This window comes from Zonotrichia leucophrys, chromosome 2 (assembly GCF_028769735.1).
Source record: "Zonotrichia leucophrys gambelii isolate GWCS_2022_RI chromosome 2, RI_Zleu_2.0, whole genome shotgun sequence".
NCBI lineage: Eukaryota > Metazoa > Chordata > Aves > Passeriformes > Passerellidae > Zonotrichia > Zonotrichia leucophrys.
In genome coordinates, this window is record NC_088171.1 from 36,445,603 (window position 1) to 36,468,991 (window position 23,389).

The window sequence follows — 23,389 nt, forward strand, 5'->3', positions numbered from 1 at the left end:
AGTTAGTTGTGTTGAGAAAGGTATTTTCTCATAATCCTGTTTAGCCCTGAGATGAAAGTGTTGAGTGCAGCATTCAGAGGAATTCCTGCCCTGAACCTGTATCCTGTGCTGAGGTTGTTCAGCCAAGATTGTGCTTGCGTGGGCTGTGTCCTCAAAAGCAGCACTGGCCAGCAACAGCTGAGATGGGAAATCTCCACAGTCCTGCTGCATGAAGTACAGAGCTGGAGGGGGTTCCAGCACATACTGCTTGGAAAAAGTCTTTGGAAAGGTTGGTCATGCAAGGCATGAGTGTACCTCTAGGTGTAATGGCCAATACCTGAGCCCTTCCTGAATGACCCTTCTTTGTCCAACTTTTAGAAAAACTCATCATAGAAATTAGGAGACCAACAAAGTCTATAATGAGTTTTTAAATTATCTGCATAGACAGTTCAAGTCCTTAAGTAGCAGAGATTTCTCCTGTACACTTGAAGACCTCAATCAGGAACAATATCAAAAATATTAAATTCATATTGACTTAGTAAAAATGTTAAATGGATATGTCCTCCCCTTTGTTAGTGGCTCCTTTCCTTCAGTTATGTTTCAGACATAGCAAACTAGGTAATGCAGCACGTTCTTTGCCATCAGTGTCTCCCAGCTCTGCCTTAATAGGGGCTGCAGAGACACTGAACCACCAGCCAGTCCCCAGCCTGCTGCACTTGCCTTGGTGGGAAGCACTTTGTTTTTCAAGCATAATGTCCCTGTGGCTGGCTAAGGCCTCAAGCCCAGCTGTAGCTCTCTCCCAAGAAGTCATTTCAACTGCAGCATACTCCAGTTCCACCCCCTTTTTATGAGTCTGGTACATTGTACAGCCTGGGGGCTGCTGACTGCCACAAGTAATGATGTGCACCTCAGAGTGCAGAGAGGCAGCCCTGCTGGGAAAGGCCAGGCCTTGCTTTGAGTGAAGCACAAAGCTGCTCCTGGGACTGTGGCAGGAGCTGATAAACAAATGAAATAATGGCAGTGCTTCCTGGGTTTTGAAGGGAAGGTATTGACATACCTTCTGCCACTCAGCACACACAGAACTTAAGGACAGGCTCAATTTTCCATCAGGAGGGGTGAATCTGATTGATGAACCTTTAAAAGTTGCCTTTTGGGGACAGTACTGTGATGAGGCTTTGCCCCCAAGTTTGTGCCTTCTGCTGCCTACACTTAGGCCTGTGCTTCTGTTCCATGCAGTGCCACTGCCTGCTGCCATTGCTGGCCCCTGTGCAGTCACTGCAGGCCCAGAGGGGATGTCTCATCCAATCCCTCCTTCTCAAATGAGAGGAAGATTCCTTCTGAGTACCCCTATTTCAATGAATGCTTCCTTGTTTGTTCATTCTAGAATGCAAATAGGACGGCGTGCTTGTCACAAAAAGTAACACCCAGGGGGTTTTGTGTTCACAGAGATCACAGCTGACATGTCAGAGCTTGATGCTTGAAAGAAGCAGGGCTTTCCTAGGAACGTGCAATCCATTGCTATCAGGAAGTACTGGTGCCCTAAAATAGTCACACACTAGGCTCTTCTGTGTTTTAACAGTGTCATGATAAAAAGATCCTGAGAAGCCTTTAAATGTTGTTTTTCTTACAACTTCTAAATAATTTCATGAATTATAAACTGGTATACCCTTTTCTTCCCTTAATGCAGAGGCTTTCTGCAGCCCAAATTACATCTCTTTCACAAACCTTCCTCAGACCTGCACCAAAATATCCTTTTAACAAAAGGCATTTTGAAACCCTTTGCTTCTGTCATCATCTTCTTTTCCCTCTAACCTCCTTCTGTCATCCCCTGTTACACTCAGCCTGAGTGCTGTGGGGCAAGGACACATCTCTCTAATTGTGTGGGCTCACCCACTTGGAGAGCAGGATGAAACACACACAAACACTGCCCCGAAACATGGACAAGAACAATTATGTCATACCCCCTGCCCCCCCAAATAGTGGTAGCCTCTGGTACTGTGAGCAAGAAGTCCTTTCTTACCTGGCAATAAATTTCTAAGCCAAGAAATTGGGAAAGTTCTTGATGTCCGCTTCCTCCGCAGCCTTTTCCTGTTGACACTTCAGAATCTTTTGGAAGTCTCTTTCCAGAGAGTTTCCTGGTCTTTTAGGGAGACATCAGTTTCACCTAAAGTCTGTTATTGGATCTGACTCTGCTGTAATTGAAGATATAAATAACATCCCAGAAACATTAACCCATATAAACACATGGTCTACAAATAATTCAATAAATGTGATACTGGCCTGCACTGGTGGGAACAGAGAGCAGCCCCTGCTGTTCAGCTGCTACTGAGTTGCAGAAATATTCTCATCACTTTGGTGAATCTTGTCATTGTAGAAAATGTTTATTCCTCTTACACTTGTGCCATCAGCTAAAGAGCTGATGGAGAAAAAGTAGGAGGAGAAAAAATAGACTGAAAATTAGGGTTTTTTTGCAATAAAGGAGAGGACTGAGAGATGTGTCCATCTCTCCAATATAAATGTATACATTTATATTTAAACTTAAGAAGATGGTTTGTGAGTTACCTGATGTTGCAGCCTTATCAGACTTTCTCTTCTTCCTGTGACATGTATTATACCAGTTTGCCATGTGCTCATCTGGTACAATGAGTATCAAATATTCCTATAGTACTTGCATCAATTAGCTGGAAAAAGAGTGGCTTTTCAGTTAACATTAGATCATTTTAGTTAGTAGGGTGCTTTTGTAAGTGAGTAACAGAAAGCACTTTAAATGGAAAAGCCTTTTTTCCCTCTTCAGTGTATAGGTAAGGTACTGATTAGAGTCAGCTGCCACATCCAGCACCACAGGCACCTTCCTGAGGATGGAGGCTTTGGCAGGGATCACCCTTTAAAGCCAAGGGCCCATCTTCACTAACAGCCTGAGAGACATATGAATTGTGTCTGCAACTACAATTCATAGCCGTGTTGTTCAGTGGCATTTCTCATACTTTTGAGAAACATTTATCAGCAAGAAATTAGTATCTGCTCTTCTTATACTCTTCAATTCTGGGAGGATGAAATTCCTGCATGAAAGGCTGATCATGCTTCATTTCTGCCCTATAATTGGCTCCCTGAGGCAAATGTAGAATCACGGCAACTACAAGGAAAAAGGAGGGTATCCAAATGCAGAGCCCCTTCCTTCCTCTGCTCACCTCAGAAATCGAGGCTGACAGAGGAGTCAGATTAGGGAGAAATGGGTATATTGTTTTACACTTAGCTTCATTTCCATACATATATTAAAGCTACTTTGGGCTATTTCATATATACTGTTTTCAAGTGCACAGATCCAATAATCAAACACATAATGCAAGCTGAAGTACCAGTCCCATGGTTTGTGCACTTCATCCCTCCTAACATACCTGTTTTCATTATGATGCTTCAAGAGTTTGGACACCCTGCCCATCATAGTTGTACTCCTCTGCCTCTGCTCCCCATTGTTTGTTGCAATTGAAAAATCCTTTTCCATCTTTCATTTAACTCATCCACTCTTTGACATTCCTCATTTGCCTCATCCAGAGATGTGATGCCTCCAGGGACAGTGACTCCACCTCCACCATTTGCCTCACCACCACTGCCCTGAGCAGCCCATTCCAATGCCTGAGCTGGATTTTCTCCTTTGAACTTCTCCAGCCTAGCAGCTGGTGGCTTGTTCAGATGACCACTTGCTGACCACTGTCTTTCACTTCCCTGGCCACTTTGGTGGTCCTGCTTTTTCAGGCCCAAAATGGCAAAGGCAGGTGAGATAAAAAGCAGATAACAGCTGTGGAGCCTTGCTGCTGCACCACAGACCTGCCTTCCCCAGCCCTCATCACATGTGGATCATCTGTCTGAGAGATGATTCAGGCTCTCTCACTCTCCTTGGGACAGGGGCATGCACACAACTTCAGACAGCTGAACCAGCTTAGAGTAATTCAACTTCACAACTTGGAACTGATTATGGGATTATAAACCCCAAAGCAGCTGCCCTTTTGAAACTGAAAAAACATGCAAGTTCTCTTCAACTCCTCCCAACCGTAACCCAGCTTTTACAGGAACAGTTTTAAATCAAGCCTTCACTTAAACAAGTGCAACTTCCCCACAGGCCCTTCCATGCTCTGTTGGGAAAGGAAAACCAAGTAGCCAGTTCTGCAGCACCAGGAACTACTGCTAATTCAGTAGTAAGGAGCTTCCCCTCATCACCACTTCGAGAACTGAGTTCCTCCTTTTGGGGATGAATAACTGGCATTTGTGCAAACACCACAAATAAGGAATCTCCTCATGACCTTTATTTCTCTTTAGCTTTGTAAGCAGTTGGGATTCAGTTAAACAAGGTCAAACTGCAATCCAAAAAACGTTTTCTATTAAAAAGTATTTGGAGAGGTTTTTCTACTACAACACTTTCTACTAGCAAAACGTTCATTAAATATTGTGAGTTTTTAAACAAGATTAATACAAAGCTGCTCCTTGGGATAGAAACCATCAGTAAAAGGATCTTATGCTAAAAAAATCTGCAAACAGGAACTTAAAATTGTACAGAGCAGAGACCTTGTATTTAAGCAGAACAACTGCAGCAACCTATTTTTGAGGATATTGGAACCCCAGTATAATCTTAAAATACCAAACGAAACAATTGAAAAATAGTATCAGAAACTGAAGTTACTTACAGTCCTATAGTTAAACCACTGATTCAAAATGAACCACTCTTTAATCAATGACAAAACTATACCACTGTGCTTTGTGTGTGAAATCAAATGGTTTAAACTTGAGTGCTTTCATCCCAATTAAATGAATATTTAAGTGATGTAATTTTTCCCTTCTCTGCAATGTTCTGGCAACTGAGTAATTTTTAGGCATGAAAGATGCTTTTGAACCACTCTAGGTACACGTCTGATACAGAACATAGTCCTTTTTACAGCATTTTGATTTGAAGACTAAGGAAAATTATCAAGCACAAATCAGTCAAGGGAAAAAACAGCAAATCACAGAGCTCTACCTCTTGCTTTAAAACAAGAAAAGCAGGGGAAGTTACAATGTTTTTCTCATCTTGTTACCAGATTACTTGACCACTTCTAAATAAGGATGAAGATGGTTAAGAAGAGAGAAACCACTCCTTCCTACATTTGTAAAAATACCGAAGTACTTGGAGAAATTGGCACAGAAATTATATTACATGTACATTCACTTGTAAATATTTTTATGTAGCTTCAAACATGAAAATGTTGGTAATTTTACAGAATTCCCTTAGGTATCAGTCCCAGAATATGATTACTTGTACCAAGAAAACAGTCTGTTAAGGTATTTTCATTTTGGAAGGTCGTTTACTGACATTTGTTGGCCAAAGACTACTGTGTAAAATTTCAGTTCTTTACCACAAGGTATTTCATAACAATGAGGAAGTGGTGCTAAACCACCTGGAGAAGGTCAGGAGGTAACATCTAATTCCCATTTTAGTGGGGATAACCACTGACAGAAGTACTTTTTACCTGCCTTTTCGTTTCCTGCTTTTCTGTCTTCTGAAGCCCCCACAGCTACTGATGAACTGTTGATTGGTAAAAACCGAATAGGAAATTGCATTTTGTACTGCAATCATCCACCTCACAGATTCACCATGGGGTTTGCTTACCCACTGTGCCTGAACAGGTACACGATTTGCTTACTGCTTAAATATCTGTAAGGGTTAATACAATTCAGAAGAGAGCATCATCAGTGAGTGTGCTCCTGGAGAAAGATATAGATAACAGCTATCTTATCTAAGCTTTCCAACCTCTTGAAGTCCAAATATCATTTTTATGACACTACAAGCCTAGTGACAAAATAACATCTGGCACAATAACTTCTCCAGAAAAGCTACATGGACAAGAAAGTACTACACAGTAAAATCTGACCAAACTGAACACTTGCCCTGACCCAGGCTCAAAGCTAGCTTGCTAAGGTTGTCATGGAAAAAGGTATGATTTCTGTCCCTCCCTACTTTTTAATTTAAAGTGTAGCTCCAGGAGAGCCTTTCCCACTATGTACAGTGAAAGGAATTTTGCAATTTCTGTGGGTTGAAAAATCTGGGCCCTGTAGATACTTAAAACATTAAGATACCAGAGTGCTAAGGAGCAAAGTAAGTCAAAGAAATGCAAAAGAAATGCTGAGTTGAGCAACGGAGTTAGTGGTGGGGATTATCAAAATCTGTTCTTTTGTCTTGGCAAAGTATCAGCCTCTCACAGGGTTCCTGAGAGTCGGTCTTATTCACAGGAGCAGTCCGCGTCCAGCGCCGCCCCGTCAGTGCCACTGCAGCCGTTGGGTTCTGGTGCGCAGCCCCCGCCCTCCGCGGCCTCCCCCGCGGGGCAGCCGGGCACGCTGGGGCTGGGGCTGGGGCAGGCCTGCCCAGCACTGTCACCTGTGTCACAGCTGGCAGGACACGTCTCTGCTGACCCCCTGTCCTGGGGGGCACCGCTGGCGTTGCTCCCGGCTACCTCCTCTCCCAAGTCTATGACATCATCCGGCTGCTGCTCCGGATCAGGCTTGGCCGCTCTTGAGATTTGTGCTTCTAAGTTTCTCGTGTTCTCTGTGACTTCAAATTCCTGCTTCTCCTGTGCCCTTTGCTTCTCCCTAGTGCTTAATTTAGCCTTTGTGGAATTCTTCATTTTTCTGTTGTGCATGTCTTCTTTGGAGAACCTCCAGTGAAACTACAAAGAAGGGATCCAAATGTTAAAGACCATTAGAGGCAGTCTCACGTGGACATTTACTTTCCTGAGTAGACATGTTTTGATGAGTTAGCTTTAATTCAAAAACTAAATTTGAATTTGACCAGAAAGATCCAAGATTAAAAGAAGTAGCCTGACCAAATCAGATGTCCTAAGATGATTTCTGCCCTTACAGAGAGGAAGGAGAGCTCAACGCTTTCTGCTTCTGCTTTTGCTGTGGTGCCTGGTGGGTTCCTCTACACTGTGTGGAAGGGAAGGATATGCAAAGCTGCCTAAGTGCAGACAGAAGAAGCAATCCCATGGCATTATTCCAGTGTTTTTCACCAGGTTAACAGCAGAACTAACACCACACCCACGACCATACCCAAACAGTAAAACATTCTGAACCATCTGTAGGAATGCCGTTTGATGAGAAAGCGTGAGTCTGCTACTTGCAGCACTTCCACAGGACTTGCCACAGCCACCATTTCAGAACTGCTTTAACTACTATTAAAAAACAAAAAGGGAACTAGCAGTACCTTGAAATACTAACTTGACAGGTATAACATACATAAAGGCTGACAAATATGTCACTATTATATCTGCCTCATTTGTCAAAAAATAAATCAAGCTTTCCCCAAGGAAAGCCAGACCAGAGAGTCACAGAATCATAGAATGGTTTGAACTGGAAGGACCTTAAAGGAAATCTAGTTCCAACTACCCTGCCACGGGCAGAGACTCCTCCTAAAAGTCCATGTTGCTCCAAGTTCCATCCAACTGACCTTCAACACTGTCAGGGGGTGGGGCACCCACAACTTCTCTGGGCAACCTGTGCCAGTGTCTCTCCACCCTCACAGTAAGGAATTTCTTTCTACCATCTAATCTAAACCTGCCCTCTTTCAGTTTGAAGCCATTACCCCTTGTCCTATCACTACACTTCCTGGCAAAGAGTCCCTTTGCAACTTCCCTGCAGGCCCCTTCAGATACTGGAAGGCTGCTGTGAGGTCTCCATGCAACCTTCTCTTCTCCAAGCTGAACAGCCCCAACTTTCTCAGCTTGTCTTCAGAGGAGAGGTCGCCAGTCCCCTTACCAACTTCTAGGCCTCTTCTGGACTTGCTCCATGGTTCCTAGCCACGGCTAAGCCATCCTACACAAGCTTGCTTAGTACCTCTGAATGTGCACAGCCATTTTTCCAGCAGTGTCAGTTGCTGATGGAAGCTCAGGAATGCGTTAGGAGGCAATATTTGGATGGCATAAATAATCTCATCAGGACATTCAGCAAACCCAGCCATGTTCAAAAAAAGCCATTTTCTCCAGTGAAACTGGGTCTGTGCTGAAGTTGGCCAAAAGATTTTGTATTCATAAATTTTTGATCTAGCTATTTATTCCTTAATCAAAAAGCCATTCAAAACTTATTATTAGATTACAAAGCTGGAACTATGTTCTTTCCTCCTGGTAGCCAGAACTTAATGCAAAAGGAGAAGGGGGAAAAAAAAGAAAGAAACTGGCCTTCACAAAACTCTTCTTGGTTTTACTTGGAGGAAGTTATCTTTCACTTCAATAGCACTGCAGTTTAGAGAAAGAGGAACGATAACATCTCAGTTCTAGAGCTCAGCTGTTTAAAATTCAGACACCTGAGTTTTTTCCTCTTTGATTTGCAGAAGTGGCTGGGCACCCACTACTCCACTTAACTCAAAGCTCTCACTGACAGAAGGTAAGATCAGGGCCCTAAATGTGATAAAGATCCAGCTGTAGGAGGCTTTGTGAGTGTGTGTACGTGTACCCAAGTCAGGTACTTACACCGTTATTTCACAAAAATGCATTCAGCCAGTTTCTGCTGAAATAAGCATCAGTTTTGTACAAAGTGAATGAACACAATGACTTCATCCCTGATTGAATATTACAGTAATAGGAGTACTTATCACTGAAGAGAGAAGTTGTACCACTTCTTGCATATTTTCTTTTCTGTTTGTCTGACTACCTTGAACAGCAGTTCATTGATGTGCAAAGATAGGACAGAACATTTTCCATCAATGCAATATCCTTTTAATGTTACCATCCTATTTCCCCTCCTCTGAGGGCTATCTATAAACATTTTAGATGCCATAGCTTAAGTTTGAAAAATCCCTGAGAGCCTTGGATATTGTATGTGAATATTCAACAACTCTTAATCAAATGCTTGGGTTGGCATCTTTGATGTGACACAGCAACCACTTAGGGACATTGAACCAGTCCTACATCCCTTTACAGAACTATAATCAAGGTATGTCATCCTTCCCTGACCTTTGGTATGAAAATGTGCTGTTGTGATTCTTGCCCTCAAATATGCCTGTATATTTAACACTGCCAACAAGTGAGTCCTTTGTTTTGTCAACCAGACATTGTTAAATAAGTTTTTATAACTCGGAATGAAAAAAACTTAAACAAAGTTTCAAGTCATCTGGATGGTATGTGTGTGTTATTATAATACAAGAAATCAGCATCATACTTCTTTCTCTACTTGAGGATGAACAACCACATATGGGTTCTCACCCATTCCACTAAAACAACAAGTGGTAGGAAAAGAATGACCAAATACAGGCACTCTAACACTCATCTCAAGATCCCTTTAATCACCTGAAAACAAAGAGAGAAAACAAGGAAAGTGGGCTTTGTAAAAAGTTCACATAGTACTCTGGGCTCCCGCTTTGCTAAAGAGAGAGGGTAAATCCTAAATCAGTCACACTCCCAGCAGTTCTCTCCTGCTTCAGTCAGTTCAAGCACTCCCCTGGTCTGCACTATACCACAAAGACAACTTGCACAGAACCAGGCTCCAAAACAGCGAGGGCTTCATAGATGACAACTACCTGCAATTATCTAAACTGCTGGGTAAAACGCTCCTGGTGCTCAGCCCTGCTCAGCATTTCCCATCTCCTGCTGCAGCCCAGCTCTGCATGGCCTCAAGCACCCACTCCTGCAGGTGGCACTGGGCTGGCAGCACTCACCAAAGCCCACAGAGCCAGAACAAAAACAAGGCTGCATTAGTCACAACCTCATTGACACGTGGTTCCAGAGGTCTTTTCCATACTTCATCTGGCTTTTCTGATCCCTTGCATACTGAAAGGGCAAGGCAAGTTTGACCACTGCAGGAAGGCCATCACTTTCTGTTTCCAGTCCCTGTATTTCTCTCTCCAGCTGTATGGCGTGACAGGTTTGGGCAGGGGTTCCCACAGCTGTGTGTTTAAAAATGGAAGTGGGAATACATACATGCATCCACCTCCACATCCATCATTAGCTGTCAGCTATGCCTTTGGATAATTTAGCTGGATTCTAGAGGCTTTTCTTGGTAAAATTACAGCAGAATCCATTAATATTCACACATCAGAAACACCTGCCCAGATCAGGCCTACATTGTGCCAGGTTCTACCAAAACAGTGAGAAACAGAGATATAAGAGAGCAGTTTAAACAGAAAATACAGGAAATAGGTGAGAGAAAATAGTGTTGGTTCCACCTTACAGGCCCTGAACATGAGAGAATTTTAGGTCTAAATGGAGGTTTATGGCTGGTTTGCATGAAGAAAAATCTGCATTTCTTACACTGCTGTGAGTTCATCAGATAATGAAATCTAGGAGCTTTGACATCATTTGAGCATTTTTTGTTTCTTTCATTTGAACAGCTCCATTCCTTCTGTATCACAGAAACATTGAATAGGCCATTTTGTTTCTATGGGAAATCAATTTCAATATAAAAATACCACCAGCAAAACCCAAAGAAACCAGAAACTCAAGGTTATTTACCTTAGATTCTTTCTTCTTTGCTTTCTGGGGCAAAGAAGGTCTCTGAAGAAATACAATTTGCTTTGTAGATAAATTCCCCTCCCTGAAAAGAAACAAATGCACACTCCTGAGAATGAATTAAATTCACATCCAGCATCATTCAAAGCGAAAATCCATCTCAGTCACTTATTTCTGCAGGTCAAAGAAGAACAAAATGAAGAATGATCCTCACATTGCCTGTCCCTGGTGTCTCTGAGCAGCCTGGTATTTTGGGGGGCAGGGAGAGGGGAATGTTCAGACTGATAGAGCCTGTCAGCCTACGACACAGTTTTGTGGAATGTTTTAGCATTAGTGTGCAAACACAGAATAAATTGTTTGGAACAGAAAGGAAGAAACCCAAGAGTCCCAGTGCCCCAGCAACACCAGAGTGTTCCTTCCCTCCCTCCAGGGGCACTGATCTGGAATGGGGCTGGCTGCTCCCTGTAGGTCTGCAGCATGGCAGGACAAACAACCACCAGGTGGGTGTCCTTCTTTACTGACCTCTGTTACTCAAGGTATTAGTGGGATACAGAAAGCTGAAATAAATTTTTATATATATATATATATATATCTTTTAAGAGTCAGAGATTACAAATCATAACTGATTTTCTATTCATTCTTATGAATGAATATTTATGTAAAACTTAAATACAGTTTCTCCCTCAACACAGATGGTCTTTTACTTTTTAGGTTTTTATGTGTAGGAGTAGTCTTCATCCAAATCTTGTAAAAAGCTGGGCATATTAATTAAGATTTAAAAATCCCGACTGATTATATTGGTGTATATATACAAATAGATATATTCCTGACCAGTGAAAATTTAAAAAGCACCATCTTCATGATTAACAAGTGGTATGATTGTTTTTCACCAGTTATGAAGATTATTTTTAAGTGATTTGCATTTATATTTAAAAACTCAGAATATAAATAATAGCAAAGTAGACCACAGAATTATTGTATCTGCACACAAGGCTACTCGAGCAGTGACACACTCATCTCACAGGGTTCTGCTCTGTACCAGCAGCATTAGACAGACATCTATTAAGAATAAAATTACTTTTCTTCAGCTAGACAACATCTCACTCCAACCATTATCACACATTTTGTCTTTGCTCTAAAGGACATTACTGGAAGATCCAGAGCAGGAATTTTACAGTCACAGAGTTTAGAGAGCTGCAGAAACAACACCCAGAAAATTCATGCAGAAACCACATTGCCACCTTGCAGTCTTTCTGCCCACCAGACATGTGCTTCCTGCCACATGTGCCTTGTGAGGCGCGGAAAACCCCGAGAACAGCTGCAGCAGCCTTCGCAAGGAAACCCACACTGACTGCACAGGGAATTGCTTGTGCAGACTGTGGTGCTTGTGCAGCACCCTCCCTGGCCAAAAGGCAGCAGCCACCCCTCCCTACCTGTTTGTCTTCACAATGGGAGTGGGAAGCACACACGTCAGCTGCCAGCCGTACATGGCAAGGGAATTCAGCAGCGGAACGTAATCCGTCTGCACTTCAACTCCCTGGGGAAGGAAAAGCAACAGTTGGCATCAGCACTTGGAGTGCCACATTCAGCTTAACTCCAAAAAAGAAACCCAAGAAAAAATACATGTGTGTGTTTTCTCAAAAGGAAAATGGGGGTTTGCACCAAAGTGGGTCGTGTTTTATGTTCAGCTAGGCAGGAAGGAAAATGTTCAAAAACATGAGACAAACGATCGACCGCCCATACATCCCAAACTGTTAAAGGAGTTTGTTTAAAATGGTAAACATCTGTGATCCTGTTCTTACACTGCCTGACTCATCCATCTAGCTTTAGATCGTTCCAGATCCGAACAGGATAAATTCATTGTATGTTATCAATTATCTCCTCCTGAGAAAAATTATGTTCAAGTAGTTAAAAAATGACAGCATTGCTTTGCTTGGATTCTGCACTTGTCTAAGCTTCAGTTAATCCTGAATATCTGCACTGAAATCAGTTGTGTTACTTTACCATGATGGATCAAAAGGAAAATAGCCAACAACAGCAACAAAAAATCTAAGTACGACTCTGTGCCTTTTATCGCTCACAAATAAGCATTGCTGCCTTCTTATTTTGAATCAGGAAATCTGTGGGCGAGACCAAAAGCTTTGCCTTTCAGTGCAGGAGTCTGGCTCCTGCTGCACATTTACCCAGCAGAGCCTGGCTCTTTCCCTTTCAACTAAATGGCAGACCTTGCAATCCACACAGAAAGAACCACTGGTGGTTTCAACAAAGATTATTCCAGTGAGGTGTCTAATTGCCAAAACTACCAGTAATTTAATGAATAGATGCTACAGCATATTTACTGGTTTTTAATTTTAATAAACACAAAGCAGACAAATGGTAACTACTAGTCTCTACAAATATAACTAAATTTGATTGGAATAACAATTACATTTGCCAAAAAGCTCAGGCACTTACACTGGTTTCACGTGAATGAAAGGAGTTTAACTGCCAATTCGCAACACTGGGGAGGCACAATACTTTTGCAGCTCCAAAAAATCCATTTATTCCACAGTAATGAAACAGTCATTTGATCAGAACTAATCCAAATCCTGCTGTAGTTATTTCAAGGTATTTTAGTGAATTCCAATCTCAGCTGTTCCTTTCTTCTAACAAATGTAATTTAGGTCACTTATATCTTTATAACTGAATGGCTGCCTGACTATACCTATTAAAAACCCGATCATGACTACAAGTGCAAATAGCTGAAGAAGCTGTATCAGTCCTGCTTAAAAGGAAAATGTTTAAATCTCTACCCCAGAAAGTGCCTGCAAGAGAACACTACTACTGGTACTATGTACAGAGGCTTGTGGGGGCTTAGAGAGGTAGTGCTACATTAAAACATCGCCAGTACAACTGGAATTTGTGACTCTGGGAGAGGGGCAATACCACACAGCCCTTAACTAGTGTCCACTGGAGCCATCAAGACTCATCCTGCAGCTGGGATTGTGGTAGATTCAGAGTCTCCTTTGACTCCCATTTCCCTCTGGAAGAGGGATATTTGTGAACTCTTTCCAGTTTTTAAAATAGAGTGTTCAAGGGTAATAAAAAAATCATAACATATCTAGATGCCTTTAAGGTGAAATGCCTCAAAAAGATGTATTAATAACACACTGATATTTATGAGATTGGTCAACAATGCCTGCAAAAAATAAAAATGAAAATATGCAAGACGATGATTAAGAGTAAGGTCAGAGCATCCGCCATCACAAGCTCTTCATGAGGTGCCACATAAAAGGACCTGTCTAAAACATTCCCTCCATCAAACAGCGTTTGCAGAGGAAAAACCAGAAGGAGCTCACTCACTTAGAGGAGGGAAGCAGATCAGGAAAGACTGGCACAGCAGAGCTTGCCTGTGCCCTGAGGAACATCTTGTGTTGTAGAGAGGATTTCTATTTTGAATTCATGGCCTGAGGTGGGTGATTAGCAGGAAGAACCTTCTTCTTGCATCAGGATGTGCAACAAATGTCAGAAATCAGAGGGAGATTATGGCAATGAGGAAGGACATCAATACCACACAGAGCTCATTTGGCTGCTGTAGAAGCCAAATTGTTTCAGGGACATGCCATCACTCCTGCCACAGCCCCTGTCCCTGCAGGCTCTGAGCAGCGAGACAGGGCTGGCTTTGGACCTGTCTGACTTGTCAGGATTAAGCACCATCTGCAGCAGATGATGGTGTATTTCCCAACCCAGTGGTGCAGAAAGGAAACAAGCAGGTAAGCACATTCAAAAGCGTAAAGTTACCAGAAAATAAATTTAAGTCAATTAGGCCTAAAAAACGTTTTTTTCCTTTTTTTTTATATGTGGCAGTTTAAAAAAAATCAGAAAAACCAACCTATTTAAAGACTTCTACAGAGCTGTTACCAAAAGATGACCTCTCATTTTTCCCATGTGCTGGTACCCAAGACCCCAGTGTGCCTGCTGGGCTGTCTGGAGGCAGGAGGTGTGTACATGATGCAGAGGTGTTCCCTCCTCTGAGCTCCTCAGACCCTTTAACAAGCTCCCCCCAACTCCATGATGCTTCACTGGAGTCAGACACTGCACCTCATCTCCAGGTCCTTGGGGAATAGACTATTCCCAATAATTGGCTGAGTTTGAAGATGACAGACAAGAGGAAGGAGTCACTCCAAAATAAACAGGTTAATCCACATGGGCTTCAAACTCCTGACTTGCAAATACAGATAATTGAAGGTTTTTTTAAGACCACATGAAATTATTTCTCCCTCCCCCTCCTGAATCATTGGCTGTAACTCTATCCCACGACTGGAATTTGTGTGCCAGCAGGAGTCACAGTTATACAGACCTTTAATTGGTGTCATATTAAATGCTTTCTAAAGCAAAAATGCTTCTAGAAACAAACAACATACTGGGGGATGGGTGCAGAGGAAAAGAGTAATCTTGTATTCGTTTTACATTTAATACAGTAATTATTTTATCTACTATTATTAGAGACAATAGAAATGAAATTTCAAGCACACCATTCCCTCAAATAAAAGTGCAATGCTCTTTTCTAACTAGCAAATACTGGATTTGAACACCAGTAGAAGTAGGAAAAAACCGTGCCAGAGCTCTCCTGAAAAAGAAGTGTTCAAACAATGCATCTCAAACTGGGAGACATTTCATTCACTGAAAGGGTGGAAAATTTTAATTAACTTGCTTCCCACTCTCCTGTGGATGATAAGTAATCTCTGATCACACCTTGAGTGTCAAGAAGCCAGAGCATATTGAGCTAGGATTTTCCCTTGACTTGCATCACATGAAAAGAATTCTTTTTATTTGTAGTTGTATTGTTTGTTTCCAGCATTTTTTCCTTTCACAGTTGCTTCTGCTCATTAGGAGGGAAAAAAAAAAGATGAAAAAATGATAAGAATAATATCTAGGGCAAGCCACACAAACAACTGCATTAACAATTTTTCTTTTCTTCCCCCCCCTACTGTGGCAATTTTAACCACAGCAAGATAATAAACAAGACAACTACTAAGCTCTTGTGAGACAGAAGTTCTTCAGAAATCATTCTTTCCTGGGCTATTCCTGGGCTAAGTGAACGTGATTTAGTTACAAGGCAGCTATGGATTGTCACTATTTAATATTTTTTTCCAACATAGATTAAAGAGTGGTAGATTGAAAATCCCATTAAATAAATCTTAATAAAACCTTTATCAGCAAATCCTAACAGACTGCGTACCAAAATTTACTGACAGATGGCAAAGAGGATGGGAAGTAAAAAAAACAAGTTGCTTTGAAAGTGTAACCTACTGTTTGTTGCAGAAAATGGGCACTGCATTCAAACCCAGCTCCTTACAAAAACCAGAGGGATGCCACAAGGGCGGCACCAAGCACCCCCAGCCAAGGCTGGCTACCAGTCCCCAGCTCTGCCAAAGCCAAAGCTTTTCTGTCCCTGGGCACTGAAGGGAGGAAAGGGAAGTGGCAAAAGCAGGACTTGCACCTTAGTGGAAAAGAAAGAAAATGCAATAAGAGAAATTGAATACCTGGACTGTGCAAGAATGACCCAGTAAAAGTGTGCTGCAAACGTTTTATGTTTGCAGTAACACAGCTGACATGGGGACTAAATTCAAGCTCTAAATTTGTGAATTATTTGCCTTTTTCCTTTTCAGACTTCTTCCAAGAGATAATTTCTGCTGACAGTGAAAACATTTATTGGAAGCAAAAGGGAAGTTTCACAAATGCTTCAGCAATAAAAAAGTTGGACTTTGTTCCTCTAGTATAGAGCTGCTCCTGAATCTCCATGTGTAACACACCACAGCATGTTGCTGGCAGACACTTGCTACAAATCCATTAGCTGTGGAGCAGGGGGCTGTGGGATGGCTCCTGCATCCTTGGAAACCACCAGGAGCCTTGGGAAGCAGGTGGGTCACTGACCAACAAAGAGCAGCTGCCAAATGGGGACCTCACTGGAAAGGTAATAGGAAAAAAAAAAGGAGTAATAAATAAATCCACAGGCAGGCTTTTCCCTCAATATTCTGGGCATATGTAATTTAGAGTTATTTACAATTACTAATATATATATAAATTCCTGCAATGTGGAATATTTTGGAGAATATAGTAAGGCTGTAACACTATATGAGGCAGCATTGTGTTAAGAGAGTGTTTCTGCAATTCAGAAAATCCAATCACAGTTTCAGTACACACACAGGCTGCTGAGTACCATTCACAGCTGGCTCCACATCTAGGGTAAAATTAAAAAACAACCAAAAAACCCTTCTGTGCCCACAATGCTTGCTTCTCTCAGTAACTTCTGTGAAAGCAAATCCTATTTTCTAGATTGTATATAAACTAACAGAAATATCAGAGTGCTCCTGATATTGCCTACACCTGTAACACAGAAGTACATTTGCAAAGCAGCACAATTTTGCATTTATAGAAGTAGCAAAAGCTGGACAACATGAGTGTGTTGACACAGAGGTTTCTTCACACAGGAAACATCCTATGAGATGTACTGAACTCATCACCTCACAGACAATGTACAAATGATGAAACAACTCCACGTAACTGTCCCGGAAATAAAAGAAATAAATGTGATCTAGCAATTCCATCAGTACAGTTCCTTCAATAATTCTGGCATTTTTATTTTCACAATTCCTGCAACACTTGAAGCGTACCTTAAAGTGAACATTGATTTTACTGCTTGTCCATTAATTCTCTGGGGGGAAAATACAACACAGAAAACCACCACCTGAGAACTTACACACTCCAGCGTGCCCTACACACGCAGCTTAAACATCCCCAGGCAGCCTCGCCACCACAATCCCCTTTGGTTATAATTTATTCCCAAACAACATGTGGCTTTTACCAGAAGGCTTTGTACAGCACTCCCCAGTTATGCAGGGAATGATCTATTTCCATGCAAGCGCTGCAGCTGAAGCCTGGGCCCTGCACTGCCGGCGGCTGCCACAGCAGGAAGGCGGGCGCTGCGCTGCCCCCGCCCGCGGGCGCTCTGTGTGCGGCCCCTGGGTCCTGCACCCACTGCTGCACCCTCAATGTGCTCACACAGGGGCACCCCCAGGGCACTGCTGCCTGCCGGGAGACAGCTGCTGAGCAAAAGCAACACGTGCCCTGCATGGTTTTATAGCAAGTATAAAAGAGGACTGAAATACTTTTTCTCAGGTTGTTCTTAACTGGGAAGTTTAGATCTGGGACGCTCGCTTTTCTCTTGAAGGTTTATGGCTGAGCAGAGAGCTAATTCTTTGAAAACCATGACAGCTGGGAAGGATTTTTTAATCCATACTGTGCTGAATTTTCAGTTTCTTTACTTCAAGTGCCCTTACTCACATGGAAGAAGCGTTCACCTTGTTAGATGTTCAATGCTACCAGAGCCACAAGAAATTATCAGGGACGTTCCAAGTTCATATTGTTAAATTCTGTTACTACATTAATCATCAGAACCAATGAAAATATTACCCTATGGATCTTAATCGTGTGGATTTTAATCAATTTCAAACCTATGTCTACTGAGTTCAGCAGAAAAATATATATGTATATATGTATATATGTATATATGTGCCTTTCATACGTTATATAAAGGAAAGAAACAAGAATCAATAAAAACAAATTATTGGAAGATAAGAGGCTCCTGAAGGTTTTTGTTTAGCTCTTCTTAAAAAGCAACAAGAATTCAGCAACAGACACTGCTGAAATCTTCTGCCCAGGCAGCACATCTGTCCTTTGAGTGCTGAAGAGGGTCACACATGACTCCCCTGGGCTTTTCATGCCCATTGCCATCAGCTCCTTGGCTGACCTGGTCATGCATTTCTCTCGTGTCCAGAGACAGCAGAACATGGCTTAACTGACATATGACCTAAATCAGATTTACAGACAAATCAAATCCTTATTTCCAGAGAATTTGTTTCAAGGCTTACATGAAAGCAACTTGCAACCTAGGCTCAGCAGAGATAATTTTTTAAATCTTTTGTTATGTCGCACTTTAAAAGGTTTACCATGTCTACAGTGGAGACTGACCCCATTCAAGTCTGCCAGGGAAATGGCAACATCACAGTATATGGCAACACCACAATGTATTTGAGATTTTAATTCATGTCAGTACACCAAAGGTATGGCGTAGCAGCAAACACAAAATGATGAATCAGCAGCTCAAGATTTTCAATGAGAAAATGGGTGTAAATTAAGGACAGTATTTTCAAAATGAACACAGCTTCAGAGGCAGAACAATGCAGCAATCTAAAATAAATGTTTTAGCATTCTATTTTAAAGACATATTAGCTATTTTGTCTTGGGTAATGGGGAAGGGAAGGTGACAGATTTAGAGATGGGGAGATGGAAATCATGCAGGCTCTGATTAATCAGAACTGTCTACCCACATTTGCCTACACAAGCAGAATTAAAACCATCAAACAAGTTTTAGGGCCAGATTTCAGAGACTGCAGTGGAAATAATACGTCCTGACATTTTTAGAGTTAAAGTGATAAGGATGAGTGCAGTCATAACAAGTCCTGTGGTCATTTGCAGAGGATACCACAGCGCTACTTTTGAGAAGAAAGAGTTAAATTACTCGGAGCTATTACATCCTGTCTGCTGCTTGGCGGGACCACATACTGTGACAGCTGCGAGCTTTACATCCTCTACAAACTGACATTTTACACACACACTGAGTGCATCACACTGTTCAGCTTGTTTTCTCTATTAGCCTTAGCAATTAAAAAGGCAGCACTTACCCTGCTAAGAGGTGTGCCAACCCCTCTCTTTTGTGGTAATGGTTAAACAGCAACCCTTTACCTTTTCATTTAGAGAGGTTTTCTTTCCAAAGGGCATCGATACATTCTACATGTCTCCCTTTCTGAAAAAGCTTTCTTCTGTTGTGGCTGGGATTCTTTTGTTTGTTTCCTCTTCTTCTTAATTAGTACAGCGCAATAAATTTACATTCAGTTCAGACCACATCTGAATAACTCCAAAGCTCATCCAGATAACCAAATCTGATACAAATTTAAAATAAAGGTCCATTATATTCATTTATGCCATGCTACCCATTAGGGCTTCTACCGCAGCCTTGGCAGAAATGGAAATAACGAATAAAAAATGTTAATGTAGATGAGAGCTGAATGTACATCAAAAAAACCCCCAATCTTCTACATAATGAGTCATTCCACTGCTCCATAACTATGTCTGTAACAATTATACTTTGTAAAACTTGTAACAGAAAAAAGCCTTTACTGGTTCTTGGACATCCTCTGTCACCACTGAACTCTGTCTCCTTCCCCATTTTACAGTCCCTTCCTCTGCCACTGCATTATTCCATGTTGATGGTAAATAAAGGTGAATTCCAACAAGGTTTAACACTTGGTCTTCTGGGTACAACACTGTGCATGTGCCTACAGATCTCCCAGCTTCCAGTCCTTTCACTGATTCCATGACTTTACCAACCTACACCTATTATGTCTCAGAAAGCATGAGGCAAGATATAGCCTGGCAGTTAGTAAAAATGCAGGAGGAGAAAACCAAAGTGGCCAGCTCTGCTCTTTCTCCAAATAGGTAAGACCTTTGCAAGACTTCCCTAATGCCTCAACATTCTTCCTTCTGAAAGGTTTTTCTTCCCCATACTCTTCCTCTTTCAGGTGGTAGGGAACATTTTCATAATGCCCACAGAACAGCCACACTTGATTTCAGAAGAGCAAAACTGCCAGGGAAAACCCAGTATCCAAATTTTTAATTACAGCAGAGAATAATCTGACCACACTGACAAGCTCTGTATATGCTATCAGTCAGTTTCTGAAATTGCACATCCCAAATATTATGTGTGGAACAGGAGATTCTCGGCATTAGCCCTCACAAAGACATGGCGTGCAGCAGCTCAGCATCTCCTGACACACCAGATGGCATTGGGAGGTTCAATCCTTTATCTGTTGACCAGCTGTGCTCTCCAGCATGGAATTGCTAGAATTGAAAGCAAATGATACTCCACCTAAGGCCTCTAACACTTCCAAGGGTGCTGCTAGAAAATACTCTTTTGCCGAGTCCTGGTGTTCTGGTCAGCACTCCGCCAACACAGGATCCCCATTATCCTTGTCATGTAGCTTGACAGAAGCTGTCTTGTGCCCACACATTATGCCAAACTTTGTTATGATATCCTATTGAGATGGAGAACCTTGGATTGGTTGTTTGAGAGCCAAACTGGCTCTGGCCAGGAATCCATTTATAACTTAGAAAGCTATTTCCAACATGGCTCTAAGTGATGGTTAAAGAAAAGTAACATGTATTAGGTCAAGCATGCCCCAAATATTTTGTGTACTTAGCATGCCTGGTTTTGTTTCTACCAAAAGAAATCCAGTTTGTGCACTGTGGGACCATTCTGTGAGGTGAAGTGAGGCATATGAAGGATGGATCAGTGGGTTCACTTCAAAAAGGCACTCCTGAACTGAATTAAAATGCTTGTATGAACACAAGATCCTCTAAACTTCCTGGACTCACAACCTTGTCCAGAAAGGAGTTCCACAGATTTGCTGCATAAATAATTATCTGAAATCTCTCTCTTTTGTTTGCTTTGCACCTGGCTCTGACTAGCAGCTCTGGTTAGCACCATTTGGCACTTAGTCCTCATACTGGAAGAGATGGCAAACAATCCCTATTCGCCTCTTTCCCATGTTTTAGGACCTCTCTACCCATTCCATTCCCTGCAACTCTTCTCTTTTCCAGGCTGAAAGGACACACATGTAAAGTCTTCCTAATATGGAAGCTGTTTTTGTCACTGACCATGCCTACTCTCTTCTCTGAACAATTACTGAGCTAACACAGCCTCCTGAAATAAGGTGCTGTCAAACACAGCTTACACAGTAGTATGAAGTAGTATATCCTTGCTGTTTCAACTTCTATTCATTTCCTAACAGTTTTAAACACATGGTTAACATTAATGCTTCTTAACATTTGCCTTCTTGATCAGCCCTGACCTAATGCACTCATGAAACCATCTGTCATTACCCCAAAACCTCGTTCCTGAGTGGCAACAATGCAATTTGACCCTAAAAATGAAGAATTTACAGTCAAGTCTGTCATAAATGGAATAGCATTTAATGCAATAAAGGAATCATTTTTCAGACACACATCAGCAACAAGAAAAGCTGCTATTAACACAGCTTGTTAACTCTGCAACTCTGCAAGTTGTTTGTAGTCATTACTGTTTGGCCATTTCTTGCACTAGAAAACCATCATCTACTAACAAAGCTCTTAATCTTAGTCTCCTGGAATTTTACACACTTACTCTAGCATCTGTCCCATTTTCCCTTAATCTGTTCTTCTGGTATGTGTGTGCCAAAATGAGGGATTATGTGTCTAAGGATTTTACACCCTTTACAATACATTCCAAGTGAAGTGATCAGGTATTGCCTTTACAGATAACACTGCATCTATTTCTAGCAAACATCAGACAGAACCAAAAAAAACCTCCTATAAGTTATGCAGCTACTTCTTCCCTCAACCCCCCCATGTTCTTTTTGTTTCAAGTCACAAAGAATTTAAGCCCAGCTTTTCAAACACAGAAGTATTGTGTGTATAAAATTTGCTGTGGAAGCCTGGTACTGACCAACCTGGCCTAAGCAGTGCTTCTACTGATCTGTGCGGGCACCTGGATCTGCAGAAGGCCAAGTTATGGTTTGTCCAGAGGGGCCTACCCAGAATATGCAGTTTTTTATGCAGCATATGAAGGAGAACAAACAGAGGCAAGGCAGTTCTTCATGCCTTCCTGCTGCAGCTAAGCCTGCCCACCTAAAGGGCTGCCTTCTTTAGAACTGCGATGCTACAATGACTTGTGTGATCATGTTGCCCTGACAACCAATGGAGATCCTCTGTGCAGTTAATCCAGCAGACATCTGTAATTTTGAGACACATAGCCCTGAGCTTCATTGCTCACTGTCACTCACATTTCCTACCCTCCAAAAAAAGCACGAGGTTGAGATCAGAAGTGTGTTGTACAAACCCAGAGTGCGGTGAACTGGCATTACTGTTAACATTGCATCCCTTCACTTTGGCTGCCTGGCTGGTACTGCTGCAGCACAGGGCAGTACATTAGAGTCTGTCTCACAGTCTTGGAGTGTTTTGATTTACAAAAAAAAGGCAAAGAAGAAAAACTGTACACATACCTTCAAGACAGTCCACTGCTCTACCACAATTGCATCATAGCCCCGCATGGTTTTACTGTCTTCCACAGCAAAATCTTCGAAGAGAAACACTCCATCCATTGTCCCGTGTAAAGAATCTGTGAAAACACAGGGCTGCCTGTAAGCTTTATAGAAGACACTCCATGTGTAGCGAGGCATCTGAATTTATTAACAACATATTCTTCCAAGGATGTTACTATAAAGTTCATAGACATTCTCTGACAATCTAGCTCTATTAAATGAATGAGACTTGTATCTCTAGCAGTTTTAAGAGCAATCCTACTCCCTAACAGCACACATTGCTGTCCAGTCTGTTATTCCTTTGCCACCAGAAACCATATCTCTCCCATTCTGAGCAGCAAAAGTGATTCAGCCCTCAGTTCAGCAGTACTGCTCACCTACTTGAAGTTGTAAACACACTGAAGACCATTTATTATGTCAACATGTTATTTTCAAGGGGTTTTGAATGTATACTGATTTATTTTTATGATAGTTATGATATTGATACTTGTGACTATATTCAATCATTCACACAAGACAGAACCCTGCATATGGATCAGCTACTGCAGATACAGTGATCTACATGGACTAAGGATCTGGCATATCTGAACAGTGTGAAAGAAAAGATACATTCATAACTATTTAATCAATTTATGAAGGCATTTTGACCATCTGGTTTAGTGCCTCTCTGTTCTCATTTGCATTCCCTACACGTTCAGCCTTTTTTCAGACAACACATCCTCTTAAAGTTACTTGAGCAGCACTTTCTCCTTTAACGCAGCCACACAC

At 41.8% G+C, this 23,389-nt stretch overlaps 1 protein-coding gene across 4 annotated transcripts in view; it reads right to left on the reverse strand.

The window, feature by feature from the left end:
- Positions 1-4,258: 4,258 nt before the first annotated feature.
- The window catches only part of RFTN1 (raftlin, lipid raft linker 1), a 95,657-nt gene continuing 76,526 nt past the window's right edge, over positions 4,259-23,389 (reverse strand). For all 4 annotated transcript variants that reach the window (XM_064704592.1, XM_064704590.1, XM_064704591.1 and 1 more), the window contains exons 7-10: positions 22,583-22,698; positions 11,876-11,979; positions 10,446-10,527; positions 4,259-6,671 (exon numbers count right to left, since the gene is read on the reverse strand). In XM_064704592.1, the coding sequence (XP_064560662.1) occupies positions 6,228-6,671; positions 10,446-10,527; positions 11,876-11,979; positions 22,583-22,698 (746 nt within the window). In that variant the 3' untranslated portion in view covers positions 4,259-6,227. The remainder of the gene's footprint in view (positions 6,672-10,445; positions 10,528-11,875; positions 11,980-22,582; positions 22,699-23,389) is intronic.